This window comes from Chironomus tepperi, unplaced genomic scaffold, assembly GCF_022539635.2.
Source record: "Chironomus tepperi strain 1889 unplaced genomic scaffold, CSIRO-AGI_Ctep_v1 contig_37, whole genome shotgun sequence".
Lineage (NCBI taxonomy): Eukaryota > Metazoa > Arthropoda > Insecta > Diptera > Chironomidae > Chironomus > Chironomus tepperi.
Window position 1 is genome coordinate 1,048,609 of NW_027226159.1, and position 23,770 is coordinate 1,072,378.

Here is a 23,770-nt window from a genome sequence, read left to right on the forward strand (position 1 = left end):
CAATTCATATTAAGATAACAATGTGCTATATAAAGTTACAATTATTATTCATATCAAAACTTTAATCATTTATTGATATAATCATATTTATATAATTTATTGCAGCATTAGAAACAATAACAGACTTTACAATGTTTGTTGGTAATGTTTCATGTCCAATGTTTTCAATGATTCACATAAAACATTCAGCATTGAGTCGAGAACACTTGTCAACTTCAGTTTGGTTTCAACATTCGTCGGTTACAGACGCGAAAACATTAGTTCTCGTTCAATTTTCATCAAAAAAAAAAATATAGTACAATCAGCTGATTTACGATAAGGGCATTAGTGTTATTATTATATAGAAAGAGAATTTGCAATAACGATAAGCAGACTTTATATAAAAGAAATTCGAGTGTAAGCGTTAAAAAAAGACTCAAATGAGAAATAAATTTAGATTTTAATGGTCAATTAAATTGAATTAGCCTTCGCAAAAAAAAAAAACGATTTTATAATACATATTGAGAATTCAGACAGGTAGGTGGACGAAGCAGAATTTCTCAACACTTGTAGATATTTCAATAATTAAGCAAAAACAAACTAAAATGGAAAATGTGAAGTAAAAAAATAATAAAAATCTGTGTGAAATCGAAAAGCAGCATAAATATGCAATGCATAAATATTCATGATCAAACTGGCTATAATCAACAAGTGATCAAGTGATTGTCCCATTTCTCTTTTCTTTTTCTTCTCCGCGATATTTTTATGTATATCGCATTTATGAGCGCACGTGAAATGGGCACAACAGTGAGGAGAGAAGAAAACAAGTTAATAGATATCAAAGGAGTACATAAGTTCACAGACTGTCCAGATTGACGGAATTGCTCCTCTTTCTAGAAATTTAAAAAAAAAATAGGATTTTTAAATATTTTTTTAGTTGATTTCATCATTCAGAGTTTATTAACTCAGAGTTGACAGGACTCTAAAATATAGGGTTTTGGAGTTCAGACTCCAACTGGCATATCAACTCTGGTTAGACTAGCGTTCAGCATGATATATGATTTGGCTAAGCCAACAATTGATTGTTTGATATGAAATCAATTGAGATTAGTGAACCAATAGAAAACTTCATTTGCTTACTTACTTTCTTCGCTGACCGTTCAGATCAATTGTGAATCCATGACCTCTCATTTAATTGGCATGTGAAGCTGGTTCTTCCGCTAGCCGTCTTCTGCCAATTGCTAATACTACCTTGTTGCAATATAAAACTAATAATCAATGAAGAAAATAAAGAATCAATAATAAGTATCAGGGATCGGCCACTTATACATTATCTTCAGTTTTTAAGGGGTGAATAATATCTTTGTGACATTCTTATACTAAGTGGCCCTAACAGGCAAAGAGACCGCTTTTAGTTATTGCAGTGATCTTTCCACACCATGAAAGCATACTTTTTGTCTCTCAGAGTGAGTCTGATGAATGCCTTAATCAAGAAATATTGATTTTTAGATTTAACTTAGTGGTCCAATATTTAACTAGGAAAAAAGTTTAAAATCTTATTTTTTTGTAATTATCCAGCATTTTAAATTGGCAAAGCCTGTCAAATGAGACTTACAATTGATGGTCATTGGTGATCGGTTGCCGATTTTAGGGGCAATAATTGATTGTTTCTGAAGTTATTTCCAAGTTATTTCTTGAAAACGTTTTTAAATTTTTTCCTAATTTAAACTTCCCCCAATGGCAACCAGAGTTGCCTTGATAGGCATAAAAGTATCAAAACAACTCTGAGAATTCCCTTAAAATTTCCTAAATACCACAAATCGGTTAATCTTTTAGAAATTCGATCCTAGACCAGCGTGACACTGACTTAGTGTTGGATTCAGCTTAAATCGGTGGTGCTGATTTTTGGACCGATTTGTGCCCTGTATCTCCGGTGAAGAAATGGACAAAAATCAGACCTTAGTTCAGCATGACTCTGAACCGTGCAAGATTTAATAAAATCACACTCTCAGATCAGAGTCAAGTAGAATGAGACCGTATTTTTGGCCATTTCTACGCCACGTGCTTTCCCTGTTCCATTCTGAGTGAAGATTGTAAGTCAATTGTTTGTCGTTACAAATTTAATTTCACTCCAAAATCCAACACACATCGAAACTAAAACCATGGAAAATTGTCAATCCAGCAAAGCGATCATAAGACTTTAAAGAATTATCTGCTTCATTACTTGGCTCTTTTGTGTCGATAGTGAAATGTGAACAATGTACCGAAAAAAAACAGACATTTTCTTTTATTTTTTCTTCTTTCTAATATTTGTTGTTTAATCATTAGTGGAATTTTTATAATATAAAGCATAAAGCAATGGATATAAATGAGACATACACAAAAATGTTGAAAAGAAGTAGAAGGTGAATGGAATTTCATTTCTTTTTTTTTCGTGTATGTGCACAATTTGTATTGTTTATGACTTTCATCTAACATACAATTTTTTCCTGCAGTTAATAAGTACTTTTTTTGTTTCCATATATGCATATATGCTATATACTTATTCACTGACTGAATGAAGAAACATTTCTTTAAATTTAGCATTTTTTTGTGTTTGGCTGGCAAATCTCAAATACAATTTCTTAAATTGCTATGTGCCTGAACATTTGAAAAGAAGAATGAGTCAAAAAAGTCAATGTTTCCACATATTTTGCAGATGAACAAAACGCATTATTGTGTTTATGAATGAATATATGAAGGTGACGTGCTTGTGTCAAAATAAAAGAAATTATCTTCTGGATATTCATCTTGCTCATTGAGTCTGAGGTAATATTTGAAATTGTCATTATAGTCAGTAATTTTAATTTCATGCGGCACAAGCTATTGATGCAAATTATTCATATTTAGGGTAATGGATTGTGTTCATTGTTCATAAGTTCTTTGTGTAGAGTCAATAAAATTGCTTGACAACTGCTAATGGCTTTATGAAGATGTAGAAACCGACACCTTTCTGTTGAGAATATGTCAACGGTAATTTTGTATTCAAATTATTATTCAATTACATAATTAGCTGATTTTCCCCTTTCATGGTTATTCTATAGTTGTTTGTTTCCTTCTATAGTTGTTAACCCCCTTTTATAGTTGTCAGTCCCCTTCTATAGTTGTAAGACCCCTTCTTTAGCTGTTATTCCCCTCCCAAAAATGTTACTCCCCTTCATAGAAAAGTCCAGTCTGTTTACAATCTTCAAACAATGTTCTTAAGTTCCTTCATTTACAAGTTACATCTGTTATTTCAACACTAACAGCTTCTATTATATGACTTAAATAAAGGGAAAGAATGCCTTTCATCCTTTCGTCTTCCTCATTCTAGACTAGAATTTATTATCCAAGAATTGATTTTATATTCAAATGAGTCGCTTCGAGTGATGTATTCAGTTTTGAGTTACAAAAGTGTGTGGTCCATTTTTAGATATTCCAAATTAAATCTCGAACAGGAAATGCCTTTTAATATAAGCCATCTATATTCATTGAATTCAGTTATAAGTCTATCAATATAAAGATTTCTTTAATGACCGACTGAATCAAACTCATCAAAATGAAATTATGGAGCGTTTTATATACAGATAGTCTCTAAGGTAAACGATGAGTGGTAATGAAATGACCTCGAATATAGCACAAATCGGTAAATCGATCAGAATGTCGGTTCTAGGCTGGTGTGAGTCTGATTTGAAAGAAGATTCGGTTTAAAGTCGGTTTTAGGGTTAGCCACTCTAATGTATAGTTCTTTTGAGGTACATGACCCTTGACTAAGCCAGAGTCATGTCGATCTAATGCCAAATGCTGGATTTGTGGTATTCGTGGTCACTTAACTACAGTCCATCATTTTGCTTGAAGACTATCTGTAGCACTTGCACCAGCTTCAAGTCGTTGCTACACCTGTCTCGTGTCGAATTTCGAACCGATTAATCAGCTTATGCTAATCGGGGACATTATTTGATATTATGTAATATTTACTCTCTTATAAAACCTTTCTTCTTCTTGATTTACTTTCACATGATTTAATGATTTATTTGAACTATCGATCAAATAATCAGGAAGAAGTTGCTAATGAATCACTGACCTTTGCATTATTAAGTAAAACAATTTTGATCCTTTGCCAATGACTGCAGTTATTGAATATTTAATTATGCTCGTTCAAAAATATTGAATATCGAATGTCGTTAATTCCTTTGTAAAGTAAACTGATATTTGGACATGAATCACAACGTTCGAACATGTTTGTGCACACCTAAAAAGCAGCATAAAGTGGATGGAAAAAGAAAACAAAAAGTCTACAGGAGGTTAAAGTGCTGCGATTTCTAAAATATTTCTTTGTTCCTAGCCAAACTGACTAATTTAAAGTTGGCCGAGATCAGCTAAAAGATAAATCGAATTTAAACAGACAAAAAACGAAAATTCCAGAGAGAGAGAACAGATTAAAGTGCGATTAGTCTGCTAAAATAGGGAAAAAATAATGTTTATATGCTGACTGATCGATGTGTATGACTAATACCCGCGATACACTTACATACATTCTAAAAAGAAGAAAAGAAACAACAACAAAAACAGGTTTCATATGAATGTGTTATTCGGGCCGATCCTATTTGAGTCATTCTCGTGTTATTCTCGATGAAGGCATGATCAACAAAAAGAGAGAATGAAAACAGAGCTACAGATGGTTTGGAAGTTCAAGTGTACAAACACAAACGTTACATTTGCGAATTATGAAATAAATTTTAAGGAGAGCAATACACTTAAAAAACTGGTTTTATGGCTGACTTTACATTCCGGCTATCTGACATATTTCCGTTATCATATCGGTGTCATTATGACTGCACATAGCTCTTATCAACTTCCTTAAAATTTCATACTATGAAACATTTTTTATTTCATTTTAAAAAAGTATGACAAAGACTTGCTGAGCAACCTGACTTAATATTACTTCTTATCAGCTATGTGATGAAACATTTAATGAATGTTTTAATGTTTAACAATGCGTGGGTGATTGTTTTGTTTGTAAACAAAAATTACAATTTCAATGTTTCCCATGTCTTAATCTTCTTCTTTGCTGCCGCTAACAAAGCATATTTTCATGTATGGCATTTACTTAATTAAAATATGATGATGAGAATAAAATTAATAATAATTTGAATGTTGGAAAGAAGAAAAAAACTATAGTTGGATGTACTTCAAGCGGAAAAACGTGATTTGCATAAATTTTTAGCGAGAAATTCAAGATCTTTTTTTGCGGTGTGTAGTTTCATACAATTGGCAAATTTGCAGTAATACATCTTATTTACCAGTAGCAAAATATTGAGTAAATTTAATCAAATTGGGTGAAGAACATAACATAACTAAAGCATCAATAAACCTAATATATAATAGGCAATGAGACCGCTTTTAGGTACCTTGCAAATACCATGCCCTAACAGACAAAGAACATACTCTGAGTTTACTCAATTTTGTGAGCATGCTAATTTGGATGAAAAAAGTATGTTCTTTGTATATAAGGGATGAAAGCATGCTCTTTGGTAGTTAGTGTATGTAGCTGTATCAACGAAAAGGCACGAACCCAAGGGACATAAATGAAGAAGACTCCACCACGGAGCTTTATAGACTCCGCTAACTCTTTTATTAGCACCAAATAAAACGGCCTAAATTTGGCAGCCATTTGGACGCATCCTAAATTTGACAGCCTCATGGATGTCTAATTTAATCTCTGACATCCATGAGGGTATCAAATTTAGGTGATTTCCATTTGGTGTTAATAAAAGGGATTAAACTGAATCTCCTTTTTCATTAGTTTTGATTGAGGAAGTTGCCTGGCTGCTTCAAGACATTTTCTTGAAATAATACGGTGAGCTAAAATACGGTGAGCTGCATTTTGTTGCTCGGGCTACGATTAGTATCAAGATTTCATGCAGATTGAAGGAATTATTAACGTTTTTACAGAATTTCGTGTTAATTTTTTGAGAATAATTGATCCGGAATACACACGAATCAGAAAAGGTTGAAAATCCAACCTCATGCAGGTGTAACTATGGCCTCTGACTAGATCCGATGAAATTTTGTATCAGGTCAGAGTTAAGTCGGCCTGGTGGTCGGATTATAGGCCATTAATACGCCATATGCTGTCTAAATGAATTAAATCAATACATTTGTATCAAACATATGCAAAACATTCACAATATTTTAAAAATGCGCTAAATGCTTCAACTCAACTTCACATTTTCCAACTTTTTCTTTTTTGTTGTTTTCCACAAATAGTAAAAAACATATTCACAGGAAAAGTAATAAATAATTAGATGTAATATATTTTTCGTATTTCCAGTATTCTTTAATAGATAATTTTTTTGTTATTGCTGCATCTATTGCGAATCATCTTCCGCTTCTTCGCCGCATACAATTGATCTACACATCAAGCGAACCGAATCATGGCAGACTCACCAACAGGTCGCAAAAGTAGTATTCCCATATTAAAGCAGACCAACAAAACAAAATCATTTCAATCATACGTGAATCTTAGTTTGAACGATGATTCGAATAACGAGTCGCAAAAGAGTCGATCGCCATCAACGTCGCCAACTGAAAATGTACATCCAAAAATGCCATTGAATAGAGCACAAATGAAACAGAACCTTCCAAAATTGGAAATTGACAACGATATCGTTATAACGAAATTGTGTGATGAAAATAAACGTTTAAAAGACCATCAGACTCAATTGATATCTAAATATGAAGAAGGTAAGGTTGCTTGGTTCTTTTTGCGATATGTTATTGTTAATGCTTGTTTTGGGGTCACAATGCAATGACCATGTTGAGCGTGATTTTCATTGAAGGAAAAGTGAATTGTTTGATTGTTGGTTGTGGATGAAGTTAAAGGAAATTATTGGCTGTTTTGGATTGCCAATTTGAACGAGAATTGGAATTAAATTTAAATTAGCATTTGCAATCCTTGGCTATAGCCCGATCGGCACATACGGAATTGTTACCTACACAAAGACATGGCGGCATTGCATGTATTTAGGACTAAATGGTACTAAATGTATTTAGAACTAGGCTCTAACATAACATTATCCATGATTGACCATAAATAATATCGAAACGTACATAAACATAATCGTAATTACTAGCTTCATATGATGCGAATGGACAATGGTTTTGCCAAGCGGTTGCCACTTGGCTCTAAGTATACTTTCGCCTCGTCGACTAGGTTGCTACATATCAGTATGTGTCGATCTGGAAGTAATTTAAATATAGAGTAGATCATCAAAAACCTGTAGACACTGATTAGACCGAGTCCTTTTAGATGCTTGGTAGACTTTCAAGATCCTGTAGACACTTAGTGACTGCTAAGTCCTGTAAACACTTGACAGAAAACCAAGTTCATGTAGATACTTGACAGACTACTTGGTACCTGTAATCGCTTACCAAGTCTTGTACGCGCTTTACAGACTTCCAAGTCATATAGACACTTGATCCCAAGTGCAAATAGTCAAATGGCTCAAAATCCCCAATTTTTCAACTCTTAAATATAAGATACTATTCAGTCCTTCATTCCTATTAAAACGCGCTCATAAATCATACATGTTCCTGTTCATGTTCTATAATTCTTTCCAATTTCTTTCCTCATTCCGCATTGCCAAATTAGCATTACGTGAAAATATGGAAATACAAAACAAGAATGATGAGTTACAACGGGAACTGACGCATTTGAGACGAGATAATGCCGAAAAAATGCATTTGCAAAAGACTATTGAAAAGTAAGTAAAAAGAAGACAGCAACATAAGACAGTATTGTTCAAACTATGTGTCACGGTGCGCTAGAGTGATGTTGAGATTCTTTGGATATGTCATGAGCTGCATGAAATGCCAAACTAGGTGACAGAACCAGCAACAGAGTCAGATGACAGAACCGCATGCCGTATACGGTTTTGCACAAAATTTACCACCAAAGTGAGCCGTAGCACATAAATGTTTAGACAACACTGGACACAACATAAAGCATACAGGAAATTAATGGAACCATTTATGGAATGTACTTATTTTTTCTCTTTATTTATGCACATTTTCCAGTTTGCAGAAGCAACAAATTGACATGGTAGAGAAGAATAAGAAGCTACAAAAGAAATTGGAAGAGATTTTACCTGAAAGCATTAAGGATGAAGGTAATTTTATAATGTTTATGGCTGTAAATATTGCAATAATACATCAATTAAAATTCCACAAATTCCAGTATCCTTTGAGTCATCAAGAGGTTTAATAAACAGCGGTTCAAGTTTAGATTTAATGATGGAACTTGAGAAATTGAAATCTTATCTAAACAATGTCGAGTTACAGCTGTATGAGGCAAATGAACACATTTCAGATCTACTCGAAAAGGTGAGATTGACTATGATTTACAGTTAGTCTGATGATCATCGATTAAAACATCGATAATCACTTAATTAGACACTTTTTGGGGAGTTAAAAATTAATTTAAGCAACAAAATTCTTTCGTCTATAAAATATTAAGTGTGGCGCTTAGCTGATTGCTTCTGAAGAGATTATCAGCATTAAAACAGAAGCTTGTGAATTATTCTTAAGTAGTTAAGCAGCGAAACGAGTTTTACTTCTTTCACTAGAAAATTATGTGAGGTAGATGATGAAATGGTGATTAAAATGGTGGAGATTGGCTTGAATTAATCTGGGATTGCGAATTATTGTTGGAATTAACTCAAGTGGGATTGATGGAATGAAGATTGTGATTTAAGTCAAACTTCCGATAGATTATTCAATAATGTTGGATTCAAATTGAATTTTGCGTAATCCAAAGTGGCAGCAAGGAGTCGTTCACTTATTACGTTCAGGTGGACGGGAGAAATTGGTAATTCTGATTTACCTAACGCAAATTCCGAGTATTCCATTGCAAATTCCAATAGATTGATCATTTTTGAAGAAAAAAAATAGTAATTCTGTAATATAATATGTGGACGGTGTACAGAGATGGTTTTGTAGTGTAGCTTTTAGCGCCGATAAATCAACCACAATTTTGCGGTCTAACATGAAGTTTTTTTATGATCGATTCTTCTACCATATACAGATATGGGATGTTCAATCATTGAGATTCGAATCACATTCTTGTTACACCACATCATGGGTAAACATTCATATAGTCTGAAGTTCTTTTCAAAGTCAAATGCTCTGTCTTTCGTTTAGTATTAGAATCTCAAATAGCTCAAGTCTGCTAATCGATTCAAAATCTGGCACCAGTTCGTGACTCTATTATGGTGCCGTATTTGAAACTAATCCGGTACTCATATTTGAATTGAATCCGGCACCAGTTCAGAACCAAGCCGGATCCGACACCAGGTCAGAGTAAAGATCCAAGGTGGATCCGACAACAGGTCAGAGTCCAGTCCCAAGCCAAATCTAGCACCAGCTCAGAGTCCAACCACAAGCCGAATTTGCTCCAAGTCAGAGTCAAGCTTAATTATGCGGCCTGGGGCTGGACTCTAACTTGGTGTTGGCATGACTCTGATTTAATGCTAGATTCTGCTTGATTTTTGATCTAAAGTGTATTCGGTTTGGGGTTGGAATCTAAAATAGTGCTGGTTTCGGTTTAAATGCCGGCCGAATTTTCAATCCAACTTCATTTTTATGTAACTAGACATTAACTTGCCATTAACTAGGCATAATGTATTTTTGTTTACTCGGGACTTTGGCTATTCGGGGGCCTTTAAGATCGTTAAAATGTATCTAAATAAACTTAACTATCAGCACATCATCACCTTCTTTTGGTGCATTCAATAGATTAGTAATTTAAAAGTACACTTAGCTACAAATTACAAAGCTATAAGATATACCATACCTGAAACTTCATAAAAATCAAAATTACTCATTAAATGTCTAACCATTTTTCAAATTTCTTACAGAAACAAGAATTGGAAGCTGAAAATCTAACACTCAAATCCGAAACTGCCGAACTTAAAAATCTCACAAAATTGATGCAAGCAAATATGTATGAGACATTAAGCACCAGTAAAAGGTAACAAGAAATAACTTTTATTTTTAATGAGAAGCAGCAGCAATCATCATCATAATAAAAGTTATGGACTCTAATAATTCTTCTTCTCTTTTGATTCCATCCATACGAAATTATACAGAATGGAAGAAACTTTCTTACGCGTTAAATTAGAACGCGATGAACTGATTAAAAGACACAATCGAGATTCGACTGATGGTAAAGCAACAACTGTAACGGAAGAAATTGCCAATCTTAAAACGGAACTGAAGCGACAAAAGGCACATTATGAGGCACAATTTATAGAATATGTGAGTAATATGCATTTTGGATGCTGATGATAGACACATGTATGATGAATAGTTCATGATGATTTTCTTTTAATATGTAGTATGATGATTGTGTGATTTATTACATGAAAGTACGTGATTTGTTGTGCTGTAATTATGGCACAAAAAGCTCATTTTAAGAACAATTACGTAGATTTGGGGCTTGTCGTGCAATTAAAGCAATAATCAAAATTTGACTATCATGAAGCAAATTTACTTCCCGGTTTTGTTAACAGAGTTGGCATCTGAGCATTATCAGATGTAGTTCATGTCTAGTACTATTTCGATAGTATCATCCGGAAGTCATATAACGTCAAAATGCCCGGAAATCTTGCTTCAGGTCAACGTAACTCTGACCTCAGGCCAGATTCGATCAAATTCAGCCTAAGGCTAGAGTTGGATCGGCCAGGAACCGGATTTTCAGCAAATTTCTATGTCGTGTACATTTCAGGATCTCATTATCTGATCTAGACATGACATAATACATGTACTGCTATATCTTAGAAATATGTGAACTAGACATGGTCTAACTATGTGTTTTTTGAAGTATATGAGCCATAAGCTCATTCACTATGTTCGGATGGATATTAGGATGACCTAATAAACTAAACCTTTATATTAATTCAAAATTCATATAGAACTGAGTCTTTAAACCAGAAGCCAGTTTCGGGGTAAACACCTACCATTGTTCCTACAGTAGTATTGGGTATCCCTACCCTTGTCCCTAAAGTATACATCGAGTATTCATCAATCAAAAAGTAACGTTGATCCAAGGTACCTACACCCACCTTTGATCGAATTCTAAGTTATATCCTTCGCTTAGGGTAGGATATAAAGCGTAGGATATTCCTTAGGGTTGGATCAAGGGAAAGTGTAGTTGCAGTAAGCTTAGGATACATCGTTGTCTAGATGTAGGTGTGCGTATGTATACCAAGTGATCAACCATCCCAAGATGATCATCAACACTGTAATCTCATTACTGTATTGTTCACTTTCTCACATGATATTGCAAAAATATCTTCTCGTGAGACTCATCATTGACTCTCAAAATTATTATGATTTGAGGCTTTTGTTTGCTTTTAGCAGTAAAAGTGCTAAATCTTGTTAATTATCACGATTAAGCCTACATACATTGCAGAAATCTGTCACGTGTATAGCCCAAGAAACACGAGTTGCTCAAAAATCTTCTTAGCAATCAATTTAAAGCTGTTCCTGACAGCTTATTTCAATCAGATATTCATGCTCTAATGAGATTAAATTAAATAAGTTTAATGAACTTGCCGAATTGTTCTCGACATGTTCTTAGTCATTAAAACTGAAAATTACATCAATGAACCTACATGATTGTCAATTTTTTTAATTCTCAAGCTACACAATCACATACGAATGTAGATCATAAAAGAAAATCTTCATGGTGTTCTATCCAAATTAAATTATAGACATAAATAAAAATTTTTAATTGGTTACGGACCAGGGTAAACGGATAGTGTCCTGCTTTTAGCATTCACATTTTAGCAGTGTCCTGCTTTTAGCACTTATGTTTGAAATTTGAAAATCCGTTAGAAATTTTCACAAAAAACTTAACTTTTCCTTGAATTTAAAGCATAAATTTCAGTTCTTATCGATAATTAGTTGATATCTTGCAGAAAAATTATCAATTTACTTGATTAATTCAGCAAATATCAATTAATATTAACGTTAAAAATTTTGTGTTTTTACCGTTAATTTTTTATTCAAATTTCAAATGCTAAAAACAGTACAAATTCTTGTGAAACCTTACAAAAATAACTGTCACTTTTTCTATGCGTTTACCCTGGGTTACGGATTAAGTTGTGATGAGGAACAGCACAGTATTAAAATTTTTTGACACTTTTTTTACTATTTTTAATGCTATTACTGGTCTAGTGGATCTAAAGTGTAATTAAATTGTTATTAAAACCTTATTAAATATGTTGTGGATAATTGAATTAAATGGCTTGCTGGGATGGAAATTAGTCTTTTCTGTCATGGATTTGCTGTGGGGGCAGTTCACTTATTAGGTAACTCAAACATTTAGGGTTCGTCCCAACTTGGGTTTCTAAAAACGGGAATTTTCTCGTTCACGATTTCCGAAATTCCACGGGAACGGGAATTCTGGAAACCCTAGTTCCAAGTTCGTCCGAAATTTCAGGTCTACAGCCTTGGACGTACGATAAGGTATAGCCCAAAACTACAGAACTTACTTATGTACTTACTTACCGCACCAATTGAAAGAATTGGCATAGACAGGAGTGCATCACGGGGAGGTAGAAATAGGTACCTTGGTAGGATAGGCTGAAGCACTCTGGACAACTGTATTGCGCTTCTCTACCCTTTGCAAACCCAAAATTGTCTCATCTAAAAGGCAGGAAATGCAGACTTGAGGTTATTTGCCAAACCCTACACCAAACTGACTTTTTGACCAATCAGCCTCCTTTCCATAAAAAAAATCTTCATGTATTGCTTGAATCGTAAGCAGAAATCGAAGTAAACCAGGATTTTGTATGAAAAAGTTGACTCAAGCCGACTCGACTCCATATGATATTTAAGTCGACTTGAAGCACTTAGCGAGAAGCCTTGCATCTTTTCCTCAATCTACTTACTTAACTCCATTCTTCCCTTCTTCCCTTCTTCCCTTCTTCCCTTCTTCCCTTCTTCCCTTCTTCCCTTCTTCCCTTCTTCCCTTCTTCCCTTCTTCCCTTCTTCCCTTCTTCCCTTCTTCCCTTCTTCCCATTTCCCAATCACTAGCTTGTCCCCTTCTTCTAAGTCTCTATAAGTACGTTACGTAACAAGTGAACTTCCCCCTATGTATTCCTATGAATGAAACTTTATGGAATGCTTTGATATCCATAAAATAATATGAAAGTATACATATAGGAACGACATGCGGCATTAAATAAAGACAAGTTTATTGCTCTTTATCAATTTTTTTAAGCATTTATGGTATCAAATGTCGATTACGTCAAGTATTTCAATGACATATGACTCAAATTCCTAATCATTTAATTCAGTCATTCACACAGCATGTAAATAATTTAACACACGTAATTAACATGTTAATAATCCTTAATCCCAAATAATCAATCACACTTCCAACACACACACAAAAATTTGGATATTCAGAAGCAAAATGTAGAAAAAGAAATGGAAGAACGAATAAATTCAGAAGTTGAGTCTCTAAAAATTCAAGTCCAGCTTCTCGAGATTGAGCTAGACATTGCCAGAAATCGAGCTGAGAATGCAGAAGAGGAGCTACGACAATTTAAAGCAAATGTGAGACTTAGTGCTAAAATGGATTATACAGCTATAGATTCTGAAAGTGAAAAACCAAAGCAGGTGGCTCCACCACCGCCACCGCCTCCTCCTCCACCGCCGATGTTCAATAATGTATCTCAAGTTACCATTAGGTCAAGATCGAATTCACAGACTGAACAGTCACTTAGTGATGCCATCAGTAATGCTCAAAATACATTGAATAGTACAAATTCTAGGAAACATATGAAGGCATCAACAGGTAGGATGAAATTTTGTGGTTTTTGGGTTGTGATTAGAGTAGTTTTGGGCAACTTTTGTGCATTCTATGGATATGTCATGGAATATATGCCGTGTGTGGTATTGTTCGAGGCTTACCAAAAACCAGAGTTCGAAGTCGATTCGAATTTTGTATAGAAAAGTTAAGTCAAGCAGAGTTGGCAGGACTTTGGAGTCCGGACTCTAAATGTCCACTGCTTGACTCTACTTTTTTTGAGATGCGCCTCCAATGGAGTCCTGCCAACTCAAAGACTTAAGGCGACTTCGTGCTTTGTCACCAAGGTGTGCCGACAATGAAATAAGGTTGCCCATCCTTGGAAGACTTTAGGTCTGTAGAATGAGGATATGAAGATATTTGGGGGTCCTCGCTTTGAATAATTGAATAAATTTGGAAATTTCGGTTGTAATTGATTTTATACGCATTGGAGATGCTTGGTACTGATAGCTAAGAATACCTGATGCTGAGATCGAGATCTAGACTTCCCGGGTAGTTTCGATCTCGGCTAAAGTTCTCGGTTTCGGTTCCGATCCTCGGTTTTGGTTCCGATTCTCGGTTTCGGTTCCGATCCTCAGTTTCGGTTCCGATCCTCGGTTTCGGTTCCAGTCCTCAGTTTCGGTCCCCGATCTCGATTTCGGTTCCGATCCTCGGTTTCGGTTCCGATCTTCGGTTTCGGTTCCGATCCTCAGTTTCGGTCCCCGATCTCGATTTCGGTTCCGATCCTCAGTTTCGGTTCCGATCTTCGGTTTCGGTTCCGATCTCTATTTTCGGTCCTCGGTCTCTTCTTCGGTTTTGGTTTCGAGAATCTGTCAATACCGAGGCATCGGGTAACCCTAATTCCAGCCAATTGATTAAACAAGCTTTATTAAGAACAACAAACGCTCATCAAAGATATTTATAGACTCGTGTCAATTCCATGCATGGAGAATCAATTTTATTATTTTTGTCTCGGTTTTCATAATAATTCAATGCTTGCTTATTGACAAATTGTTGCCATTTATATCACTTATAACTTTTATTTTCACTTCAAATTATTTCCAACTCTCTCTTATGTAAGGAACTTAATTGCATGAAATTTTTATTTATTTTTTTGCTCGTTTCGTTAATTCTTTTTGCAGCAATTTTGAGGGGGCTTTAAATGCAATAAAATAGCTGGTTAAATGCAGTTATGAAGGAAAATACAAATGAATTTGAAAAGATGTGAATGTAAACAAGTTTTTAGTCGACTGGACATCTGCATAATTAAATTGAATGTTTTGACATTTTTAGTCAAAATTTTGCTATCTATCTTTTGCGGCTGTTGATGTTATAACATAAAGCATCTGATTATCTAAAAATATTAAAAGTTGAGGAAAGTTTTGAATCAGTGACTAATGCTGTCGCGGATAGTTCTATTTAGTTCGTCAGCAATGAGTAGTCAGCTGATTTGATGATACACAATACACAGTTGTACAGTTGTTTTGACGTGAACTATAAACAATTCGTCATTTATATAGATTGATTCTTTGAAGTTGTAATGACTTATTAAATATCAGTTAAACAAGAGTGAGAAGGTAGAAATGTATCATATTTGATGACGTCATTTGAGGGCCTGCAAGTAGAAATGAGATGTAAGCATTTTGACTTCTTTGAGCTATATTTCTTATATCTTACATTATTAATATGACATATTATATATTTTCGGAAAGGTCGTAACTATAGTTTTACATAACATCCAGGGTTGGAACTAGGGTTTCTGGAAGCGGAGCAAAAGCACTTTTGACCTTAAAATGCGGTTTTTGTTTTGAATGAAAAAACCGCAGTTTTAGAATTTTGTATGGAAAAAACGTCAAAATGTAAATTTTTGAAGAATTGAAAATTAATAAACATTTTCTATTACATTAAAAGCTGGACTAAAATCTTACAAAATTTTGAAAAACTTTAATCAAAAGTTTTTACAGCAAATAATTTTTTTGACTATTTTATCAACCAATTTGGAACTGAATCTAAATTGGAGGCTGAAAGATTTAATACTTTTATGCATAAAACTCCATATTTAAATTTTTTCAAGAAATTTCATACATATGCATGAAAATTGAAAACCGCAACCGCAAAACTGCGGTTTTTGAGATTCTGAAAAACCGCAAAACCGCGGTTTTGGAAAAACGCGGTTTTTCAGAAACCCTAGTTGGAACATGAGTGCTTTGAATGTGATGAAAACCATACTTTTTCAGTGGAACTTTTCATTCAGTTCCAACTATGCAAAAAATATTCTTTTGAGGTTTTTAGATGCACAAACCAACGAATTAAAACGCAATGTAAAGAAATTTGAAATTAACTCTGGAGTTAGATATGAATTTTTCAACTCTGTCTTAGGGTTTTCACAAAAACAGCCATAACTTTTCACTGGAAGCATATTTTCTAATGATTTAAACATCGTTTGATAGCTATTTTTAAGCATAATTTTGTTAGCATAAAACTTTTTCGGTCGCATAAAATTTGAATTTTTAAAAACCGTTAAACCACTTTTTCATGTTTTTCACTGAAAATCATCTTAAAATTCATTTTTCATGATTTTTGACTTTTAAGATAAGTTTTAAATACTCTAATACTGATAATAAATCTATAAACTTGTTTCAGAAGTCAAAAATCATGAAAAATGAATTTTAAGATGATTTTCAGTGAAAAACATGAAAAAGTGGTTTAACGGTTTTTAAAAATTTAAATTTTATGCGACCGAAAAAGTTTTATGCTAACAAAATTATGCTTAAAAATAGCTATCAAACGATGTTTAAATCATTAGAAAATATGCTTCCCTGTTTTTGTGAAAACCCCATTAAAAGTAGACAGAGTTGAAAAATTCATATTTCAGAACTCCAGAGTTAATTTCAAAATTTCTTTACATTGCGTTTTAATTCTTTTTAAGAATATTTTTTGCATAGTTGGAACTGAATGAAAAGTTCCACTGAAAAAGTATGGTTTTCATCACATTCAAAGCACTCATGTTCCAACTAGGGTTTCTGAAAAACCGCGTTTTTCCAAAACCGCGGTTTTGCGGTTTTTCAGAATTTCAAAAACCGCAGTTTTGCGGTTTTTTGCGGTTTTCAATTTTCATGCATATGTATGAAATTTCTTGAAAAAATTTAAATATGGAGTTTTATGCATAAAAGTATTAAATCTTTCTATTTTCCTCCATTTTATTTAGATTCAGTTCCAAATTGGTTGATAAAATAGTCAAAAAAATTATTTGCTGTAAAAACTTTTGAAATTAAAGTTTTTCTTAAAATTTTGTAAGATTTTAGTCCAGCTTTTAATGTAATAGAAAATGTTTATTAATTTTCGAATTTATCTTCAAAAATTTACATTTTGTGGATTTAAATGAATTTTTTCCATACAAAATTCTAAAACTGCGGTTTTTTCATTCAAAACCGCGGTTTTTTAAAAACCGCATTTTAAGGTCAAAAAGTGCGGTTTTGCGGTTTTTGGAAAACCGCTTCCAGAAACCCTAGTTCCAACCCTGGATGTTATGTAAAACTATAGTTAATTTTTTTGGATAGTACAATTTAAGACCTTTCCGAAAATATATAATATGTCATATTAATAATGTAAGATTTAAGAAATATAGCTCAAAGAAGTCAAAATGCTTACATCTCATTTCTACTTGCAGGCCCTCATTTATGAATGGTGCTTCTTATGAATCGTTCGGAAATTAGATATTGCTGGAAATAAACTTTTCAATCCGTACAGACTCTTATTCCCTGCATTTTAGATTCGCATGCCTGCACCCTAACAGGCAAAGAACAAGCTTTTATGATACAGGAAGACTACTGCGGTACCAAAAAACGGTCTCTTTGCCTGTTTGGAGCAGTTTTCTGTTCTACCTTATAGTTCGTCCAAGGCTAAGGGCCTGTTCTTTAGGACGATCTCTACTTTAAGGCAATATTATGAACAAAATTTTGTAATCCGTAACGAAATTTGACCCTCCTCCCAAAGGGTTACATAATTTCCGAATGCTTCCTTAGTATTTTTGTAAAGTTTGCGAATATTCATTAACCTAGCAGTTTAAATTTGCTTGAGTGACACAAAGTAGACAAATAAAGTCATATGGAATCCACATGTACTTTAAATTATCGCTTATTGCTGCCTTGTGATACTTAAATGGCATTTGATTATACGGTGCTGATAAGTAATTGTTCTCGATACTTAATCCCAGTCTTTGAAGTCTTAATCTCGAGATTTGTCTCGAAACCGAGATGCTAGGGAACTGGTGTTCGACAATTATATGCAAGGGTGGGCATAAACGTGTAAATTTTATGTAAATTCTGGGTAAATTCTCAATGACTTGCAAAAAGTATGCACATATTTACATGTAATTGCCAAATCCTATGGGAAACTTTAGTGATGAGATTATTATGAATTATCCGAATACATCTGGCAATTTTTATATATGCTGACAATCTTAACTTAAAATCACCATAAATTTCGTGTAACTCATTTGATAATCTCCCATCGTAATTGCAAGAAGTTATCGCAACTTTCATTTCCTCTTTAAAAAAGAATGAATTGTAAGCTTATCTCTGCCAAAATATCATAATACATGCATGTCACAGCAGAGTGCAAAACTCTTCTTCTATGTCGCACATCACAAAAATAATTTCGGTGAACGGAAGTCATAAAAAAGAAACTTATAGACATGGTGATGACAAGTTTTGTCTCATGGATTGGTGTTGGAGATACTTTTTATAAACTTTATGCCATACTTTTGGTTGATTTGCTAATATTTTTGGGTCTAATGGTGAATAAATTAACGAATATTTGATGTTTTACTTACAGGCAAAGGAAGCTAGGATGTTGAGAATAATGTGGGAATAAAGCATACACGAGCAGCACAATGCGTCTGTTCACATTTGTTGCCGTTGGGTCTAAACCCGCGGACATGATGCCGTCAAGGTGACTTTGCGTCTTACCGTCAATTCGGCTACGTAGCGTTGCCCTATTGAACACGATGTGTTGTTCGGGATGCTTTGATCACCTCAGTGTGCTATATTGACACATTATTCTTAGCTCATTAGCCTCTTTTCATGCTCACTTCTTCCAAAAATTCAATCATAATTACTTAATTCCACTTTTTTTTCTCTCCATATTTTTTAGGTCTAGAAGCTGTAATTGCTGATCTAAAAAGCGGTAAGGTGACATTGAGAAGACGACACAAAGTAACAATTCCAACATCACCAAAAGATGAATATAGCAACATTTATAATTTACTAGAAAAGAATCAACAGCAAAACCGCCTGAGTAAAAAGATGATTGACAATGAGCTGTCCACAGTTTTTAAGAAATTTAATCTTAATATATGAAATTAACTTAGAATCAAGAATTTAGTGGGTGTGGTTGGGGAGAACTGATGATTGTGATGATTGAATATTAAGCTATGGAGAGTATTCTAGGGGAAGAGTGGTTGACGCCTCTGAATTAAGCTAAGTGTTAGCACTTTAAGATTATGTCTAATAATATTCATGGATAATCATTTTCATATATATTCTTAGGGAGCATACAGATATTACATAACATTTAATACAAAATTGCAAAACAGGCCATGACAGCAAAAAGCTTCTACAATTTCATAATAAATGATATGGAGTTTTCTTACAAAACCTACAAATTATCAAGAAATTTTGATGGTTTTTGCCTGTAACAGGTTCCTGTTTTGTTCACAAACTCTGATTTTCATTGCATTTTTACACTCTGTAAAGTCCCGAAACAGGCAATGAGCAAGCTTTGTTGTTAAGAAATACAACAACGGTACCTAAAAGCGGTTTCTTAGTATGTTAGTGGACAATTTCCGTCAATTTCCGTAGATTTCCGAATGTTCCTTTAGACAAACCTTCATGCCATACTCCAAGGATATATTTTAGATGATAGCCATAGATGACTGATAATAAAGAAAACCTTAGAAAAGTATCGAGATACATCCAATATCCTAACAGACAAGGAGCATGTCATGAATTTGGCCACAAAATTGAGCATGTTCAATTGTATTCATTGATACTCATGAGCACACTCATTTGGTATGGTATGCTCATTATTTCTGTTAAGAGATAATGTCTTTAGTATCAAATCTAATAGCTTTCATCCCGAGTGGACATTTTGAAATAATATCTAGTTAATAACTAGATTTTTACGTCTGATCAATAACATTTTCTTCGGTACGAAAATAAAATATGTAATTAGTCGACTCCCTTAGACGTCTTTATTGAACTCGACTTTCAGTGTCGAAGGAATTCGACGTTCAAATTTCCAGTCTGATCCAAACATCCAAAAATTGCCTCAAAAACATTAATGACAACGAATATCACAAAATGAATACTTTCACCATGATACAAAGTTGTTTAGTCAACAACATTTCAGAATTTCATGAATAACTCATGACAAATAAATAACTCGATTTTAAGCTATTCATCATAATCAATGAGCACCCAACACCCCTGATTCATATCACATTACTTAAATTATTTTGTATCAAAATTAAAACAATTCATAGATTTTTTTAAATAAAATTTTTTAAATTTATTTTATACTTTCTCACCATAAAATTTATTTATTTTATTTAATATTCTACATAAAATTAAAGGATTTTATTCAATATGATAAAAATTTCACACCGAATTTCTACATTTGCAAATTTCTTGTAAATACATCGATTATCTTCATCTGCAAAATACATAAATTGACTTTGGTTTACTTGAAAATTCTCTTAGATTGTTCATATAAATTGCAAAAATAAGGTTCAAGGTTTGATTATTTGTCTTGATTAGAAAGAAAAATGCTTGACAGCATTAAATTAAGGCACTAATTTTCATGATATATATCTTTTTTTAAACTTCCGCGTGGAACAGGGAAGGCATACTTTTTGTTCTATCTCAGTGATGGCCAACCTTTAATTTTCCACAGCACACCTTACTGGAAACCCCACCCGAAACAGCATGGCATCTCCAAAAATGAGCCGCGGCACACAGGTTGCCCATCACTGTTCTATCCAGAGTTGCAAAACAGGCAAGTTTTGTAAGAAAAACCTCACAAATTACCAAGAATTTGTACGGTTTTTGTCTGTCACAGGTGCTTGTTTTGTGACTCTGGTTCTATCTACTTATTTTTGATTTTTTTTATTATTGGAAATAAAACATTTCAGGATTAGTATATTGATTGTAAAAAGTAAGTAGCTCTTATTCGTTTGTACAATTTCGACTACAATTAATGAAGGCTATTCTTAAATTTTGAGATGTTTTCTTTCAAGGCACTTGTTCTAATTTGGAACCTTCAATAAAAAACTAATGAAATCTTTTGATTATTCTCATTAGGGGCTGTTTACTCATTACGTAACGTTCTTTGAGAGGATTGAGATGTTTTCTATCCTCAGGCAATCAAATGGGATGGCGAAAGTGGCTAAAAAGTGTTTATGAGGGAATTTTAGGGATCAAAATCAGAGTTGGCGGGACTGTAATGTGAAAGCGCCTCCACTGGATTCCGGACTCCAAAGTCCTGCCAACTCTGGTCAAAACCGTAAACTTTTTGACAAAAATTCTACAAATTGCTAGGTTTTAAGTGAAAAAAATTCAAGTCCCGCAACATTTGACGATCCATAAATTGAAACTTCAAAATCCCTTCCTTAAAAATTTCTACCTGCGCTCCTGAGGTGACGGAGGATGGGTTTGTGAGTCAAGAAGTCGATTCTTCGTGTTACATAATAATTAAACGACCCACTTACATGTTATAAGGTATCATTCATAAATGACATACAACATTAAGAATGAAGGAGTATCTAAACTTAAAGAAGGTTCAGGAATTTAGTAACGCTTTCGAGAGCTTGCTCACCTTAAACATACAAAATGAGCATCTTTAGCGTTGTTCTCAGCTTAGTCTGTTCTTGAGAACACGTTCTTTACCAACTAGGGTTCATGATTTTGTCGCAAAGCGTTACTGAGGAAAGTTAAGGGTTACATAATTTCCAAACATTCCCATAGGAACCATTCGCTTATTGCATAATGGAAGCAATAGACTTTTTGACCCTTTTCCCTCCCAAACTCTCTCTAAAAGCATTACTTAACCAGTGAACGACGCCTTAATACCAAAAAAGTGTTCAGTGAATAATAAGTAACAGGACAATGAGTCTGAGTCTTAAAAATCCATCTTAATAAAGTCCGTCATTTATGAACAAACCCTTCTGTAAATAAAGCTATACATTATAGCTATCATCAATAAAATATTTTTAATAATATATGTTAATATAAAGCTCAACATTACGATACATTACACATTCTTTTGTCCTATTCATATTTTCCTACTATAAATCATGTCAAATTTTGGTATACATACGATAATAATATTTAATTAATTTTAAAAAATGTTTTGCTTTGGATAATTACGATAACAAAAGAATTGGAAGAGATCGTGCACAAAATATAATGAATTTTTTTAAATAATTATTATTTAAGATCACAGTGATGTGAAAAGGAAGTAAAAATCGTCATTTGATTCCTCTATGGTGACATCGGTGATTTTGAATTTCTCGATGGTTTTGGTGGTGGAATTGGTGGCGATTTTTTGCCCATTTTTGCTTCCGTTGCACTTATCACTTCTCTATTTCTAATTTCCAAAACCTCATAATGACTACTGCCATTCGTACTTTCATGTATTGTAAAGTCAAGACTTGGAAGTGCAGGTAGTGGTCGATTCTCAAAATAATCTTCTAAGCCTCCTGTTACTCTCATTGCAACTGAGTATTGTGACTCATCAGTTATTGATAAATGTCCAAGATCTGAATCACGATGCTTTAGTGGAAGTGGTGGTGGAACTAAATCCTCTTCAGATGTTTGTGAATCTGTTGTAACTGTAAAAGATTTAATTAAGCTTTTTTGTGCCAATTTTTGTCAATTAAAAGCTCATCTTACTTATTGAATTTCTGCTGTTGCTGCTTTCACCCGAAACCGACACTGTATCGACTTTAATAAGTCCATTTCCATTGCTACTTGTGGTTATGATACTTTGGGTACGCGACAATCGCTTTTCTTTTTCCGCTTCGGATCTTAATGGCCTCTGTGGTGTCAGCTATGGCAAAATTGTCAATTGTTAATTAAATTTGATTCAAAACCTCAATTTTTTGTGCTTTAAGCTTATTAATCCTACATATCTTACCTCCTCAGTCAATTCAAAGACTGGTGTGTTTGGATTTGGTACAATTGTTGGTGGTGGTGCTGCTGGTAATGTGAATGCTTCCGTTTTCTCTTTTTCAACAGGTGTTTGAGCAATTGGACTTAACATATTTGTTAGAGATGAGACAGCCGCTGTATAAAATTGACTATTTGGTAGACTTAACGTTTCTCTATCCATCTGTAAGGTTTGGGCATAGTTATAATGTTAGGTAAAATTATTGTCACACCAAACATAAAACGACATGTAGAGGTTCCAAAAAGGATTTATATTCTTATGGATGAGGTAGAGTTTGTGAGAGCCAGAATTGCATCATCTAAGGCAGTGTTGAGCAACTTGTGTGTCGCGACACACCTTAGTGGTACGCCTTGACCACAGTAAGCATGCCACGCTACATATTATGAACAACACTAATCTAATGGGTACAGATGTGATTGTGATTTGTATTTATAATGTGCTTAACGTGTGTGATCATACAAAAGTCATTGTTGCTGGATAGAACCAAATAGATCTAGATAGTTGCGGTTTGAAGATAGTCCGTCAATCCTCAGTACAAATTAAATATTTAATCTTGACGGATTAGCGACAGTTGCAATTTTTTTTTGTGTACAGTAATTGTGTGATTCATACATTTGGTCATGAAAATACTACGTGGGTTTTAATGAATCACTTGCTTTCCGGCGAATTAATGGTAATTAAAAGATT

The 23,770-nt window shown here is 33.8% G+C and overlaps 2 protein-coding genes across 4 annotated transcripts in view; one reads left to right on the top strand and one right to left on the bottom strand.

The window, feature by feature from the left end:
- The first annotated feature begins 236 nt into the window (after positions 1-236).
- LOC139098813 (shootin-1) lies at positions 237-19,290 on the top strand. Of its 2 annotated transcripts, none has more exons than XM_070651145.1 (9): positions 237-516; positions 6,332-6,744; positions 7,652-7,763; positions 8,077-8,168; positions 8,237-8,382; positions 9,915-10,027; positions 10,146-10,314; positions 13,474-13,864; positions 19,010-19,290. In XM_070651145.1, exons 2-9 carry the CDS (start codon positions 6,435-6,437, stop codon positions 19,213-19,215), a joined length of 1,539 nt encoding a protein of 512 aa, XP_070507246.1. In that variant the 5' UTR covers positions 237-516; positions 6,332-6,434; the 3' UTR covers positions 19,216-19,290. The 2 variants fall into 2 exon arrangements, with proteins under 2 accessions (XP_070507246.1, XP_070507252.1); XM_070651151.1 differs by having other exon boundaries at positions 237-396.
- A 2,565-nt stretch (positions 19,291-21,855) lies between these two features.
- mbc (myoblast city) overlaps positions 21,856-23,770 on the bottom strand; it is a 28,331-nt gene continuing 26,416 nt past the window's right edge. Inside the window, exons 14-16 of one of the 2 annotated variants that reach the window (XM_070650982.1) lie at positions 23,051-23,245; positions 22,807-22,963; positions 21,856-22,745 (exon numbers count right to left, since the gene is read on the bottom strand). In XM_070650982.1, the coding sequence (XP_070507083.1) occupies positions 22,396-22,745; positions 22,807-22,963; positions 23,051-23,245 (702 nt within the window). In that variant the 3' untranslated portion in view covers positions 21,856-22,395. The remainder of the gene's footprint in view (positions 22,746-22,806; positions 22,964-23,050; positions 23,246-23,770) is intronic. The other variant, XM_070650989.1, reaches the window with a different exon arrangement.

What these genes read in the sequence shown, in the direction of transcription:
- LOC139098813 (XM_070651145.1), top strand. Translation starts at nt 6,435, where the DNA reads ATGGCAGACTCACCAACAGGTCGCAAAAGTAGTATTCCCATATTAAAG. An exon ending in TTGCAAAAGACTATTGAAAA is followed by an intron (nt 7,764 to 8,076) that starts GTAAGTAAAAAG and finishes CACATTTTCCAG; the next exon opens with TTTGCAGAAGCAACAAATTG. An exon ending in ACATATGAAGGCATCAACAG is followed by an intron (nt 13,865 to 19,009) that starts GTAGGATGAAAT and finishes CATATTTTTTAG; the next exon opens with GTCTAGAAGCTGTAATTGCT.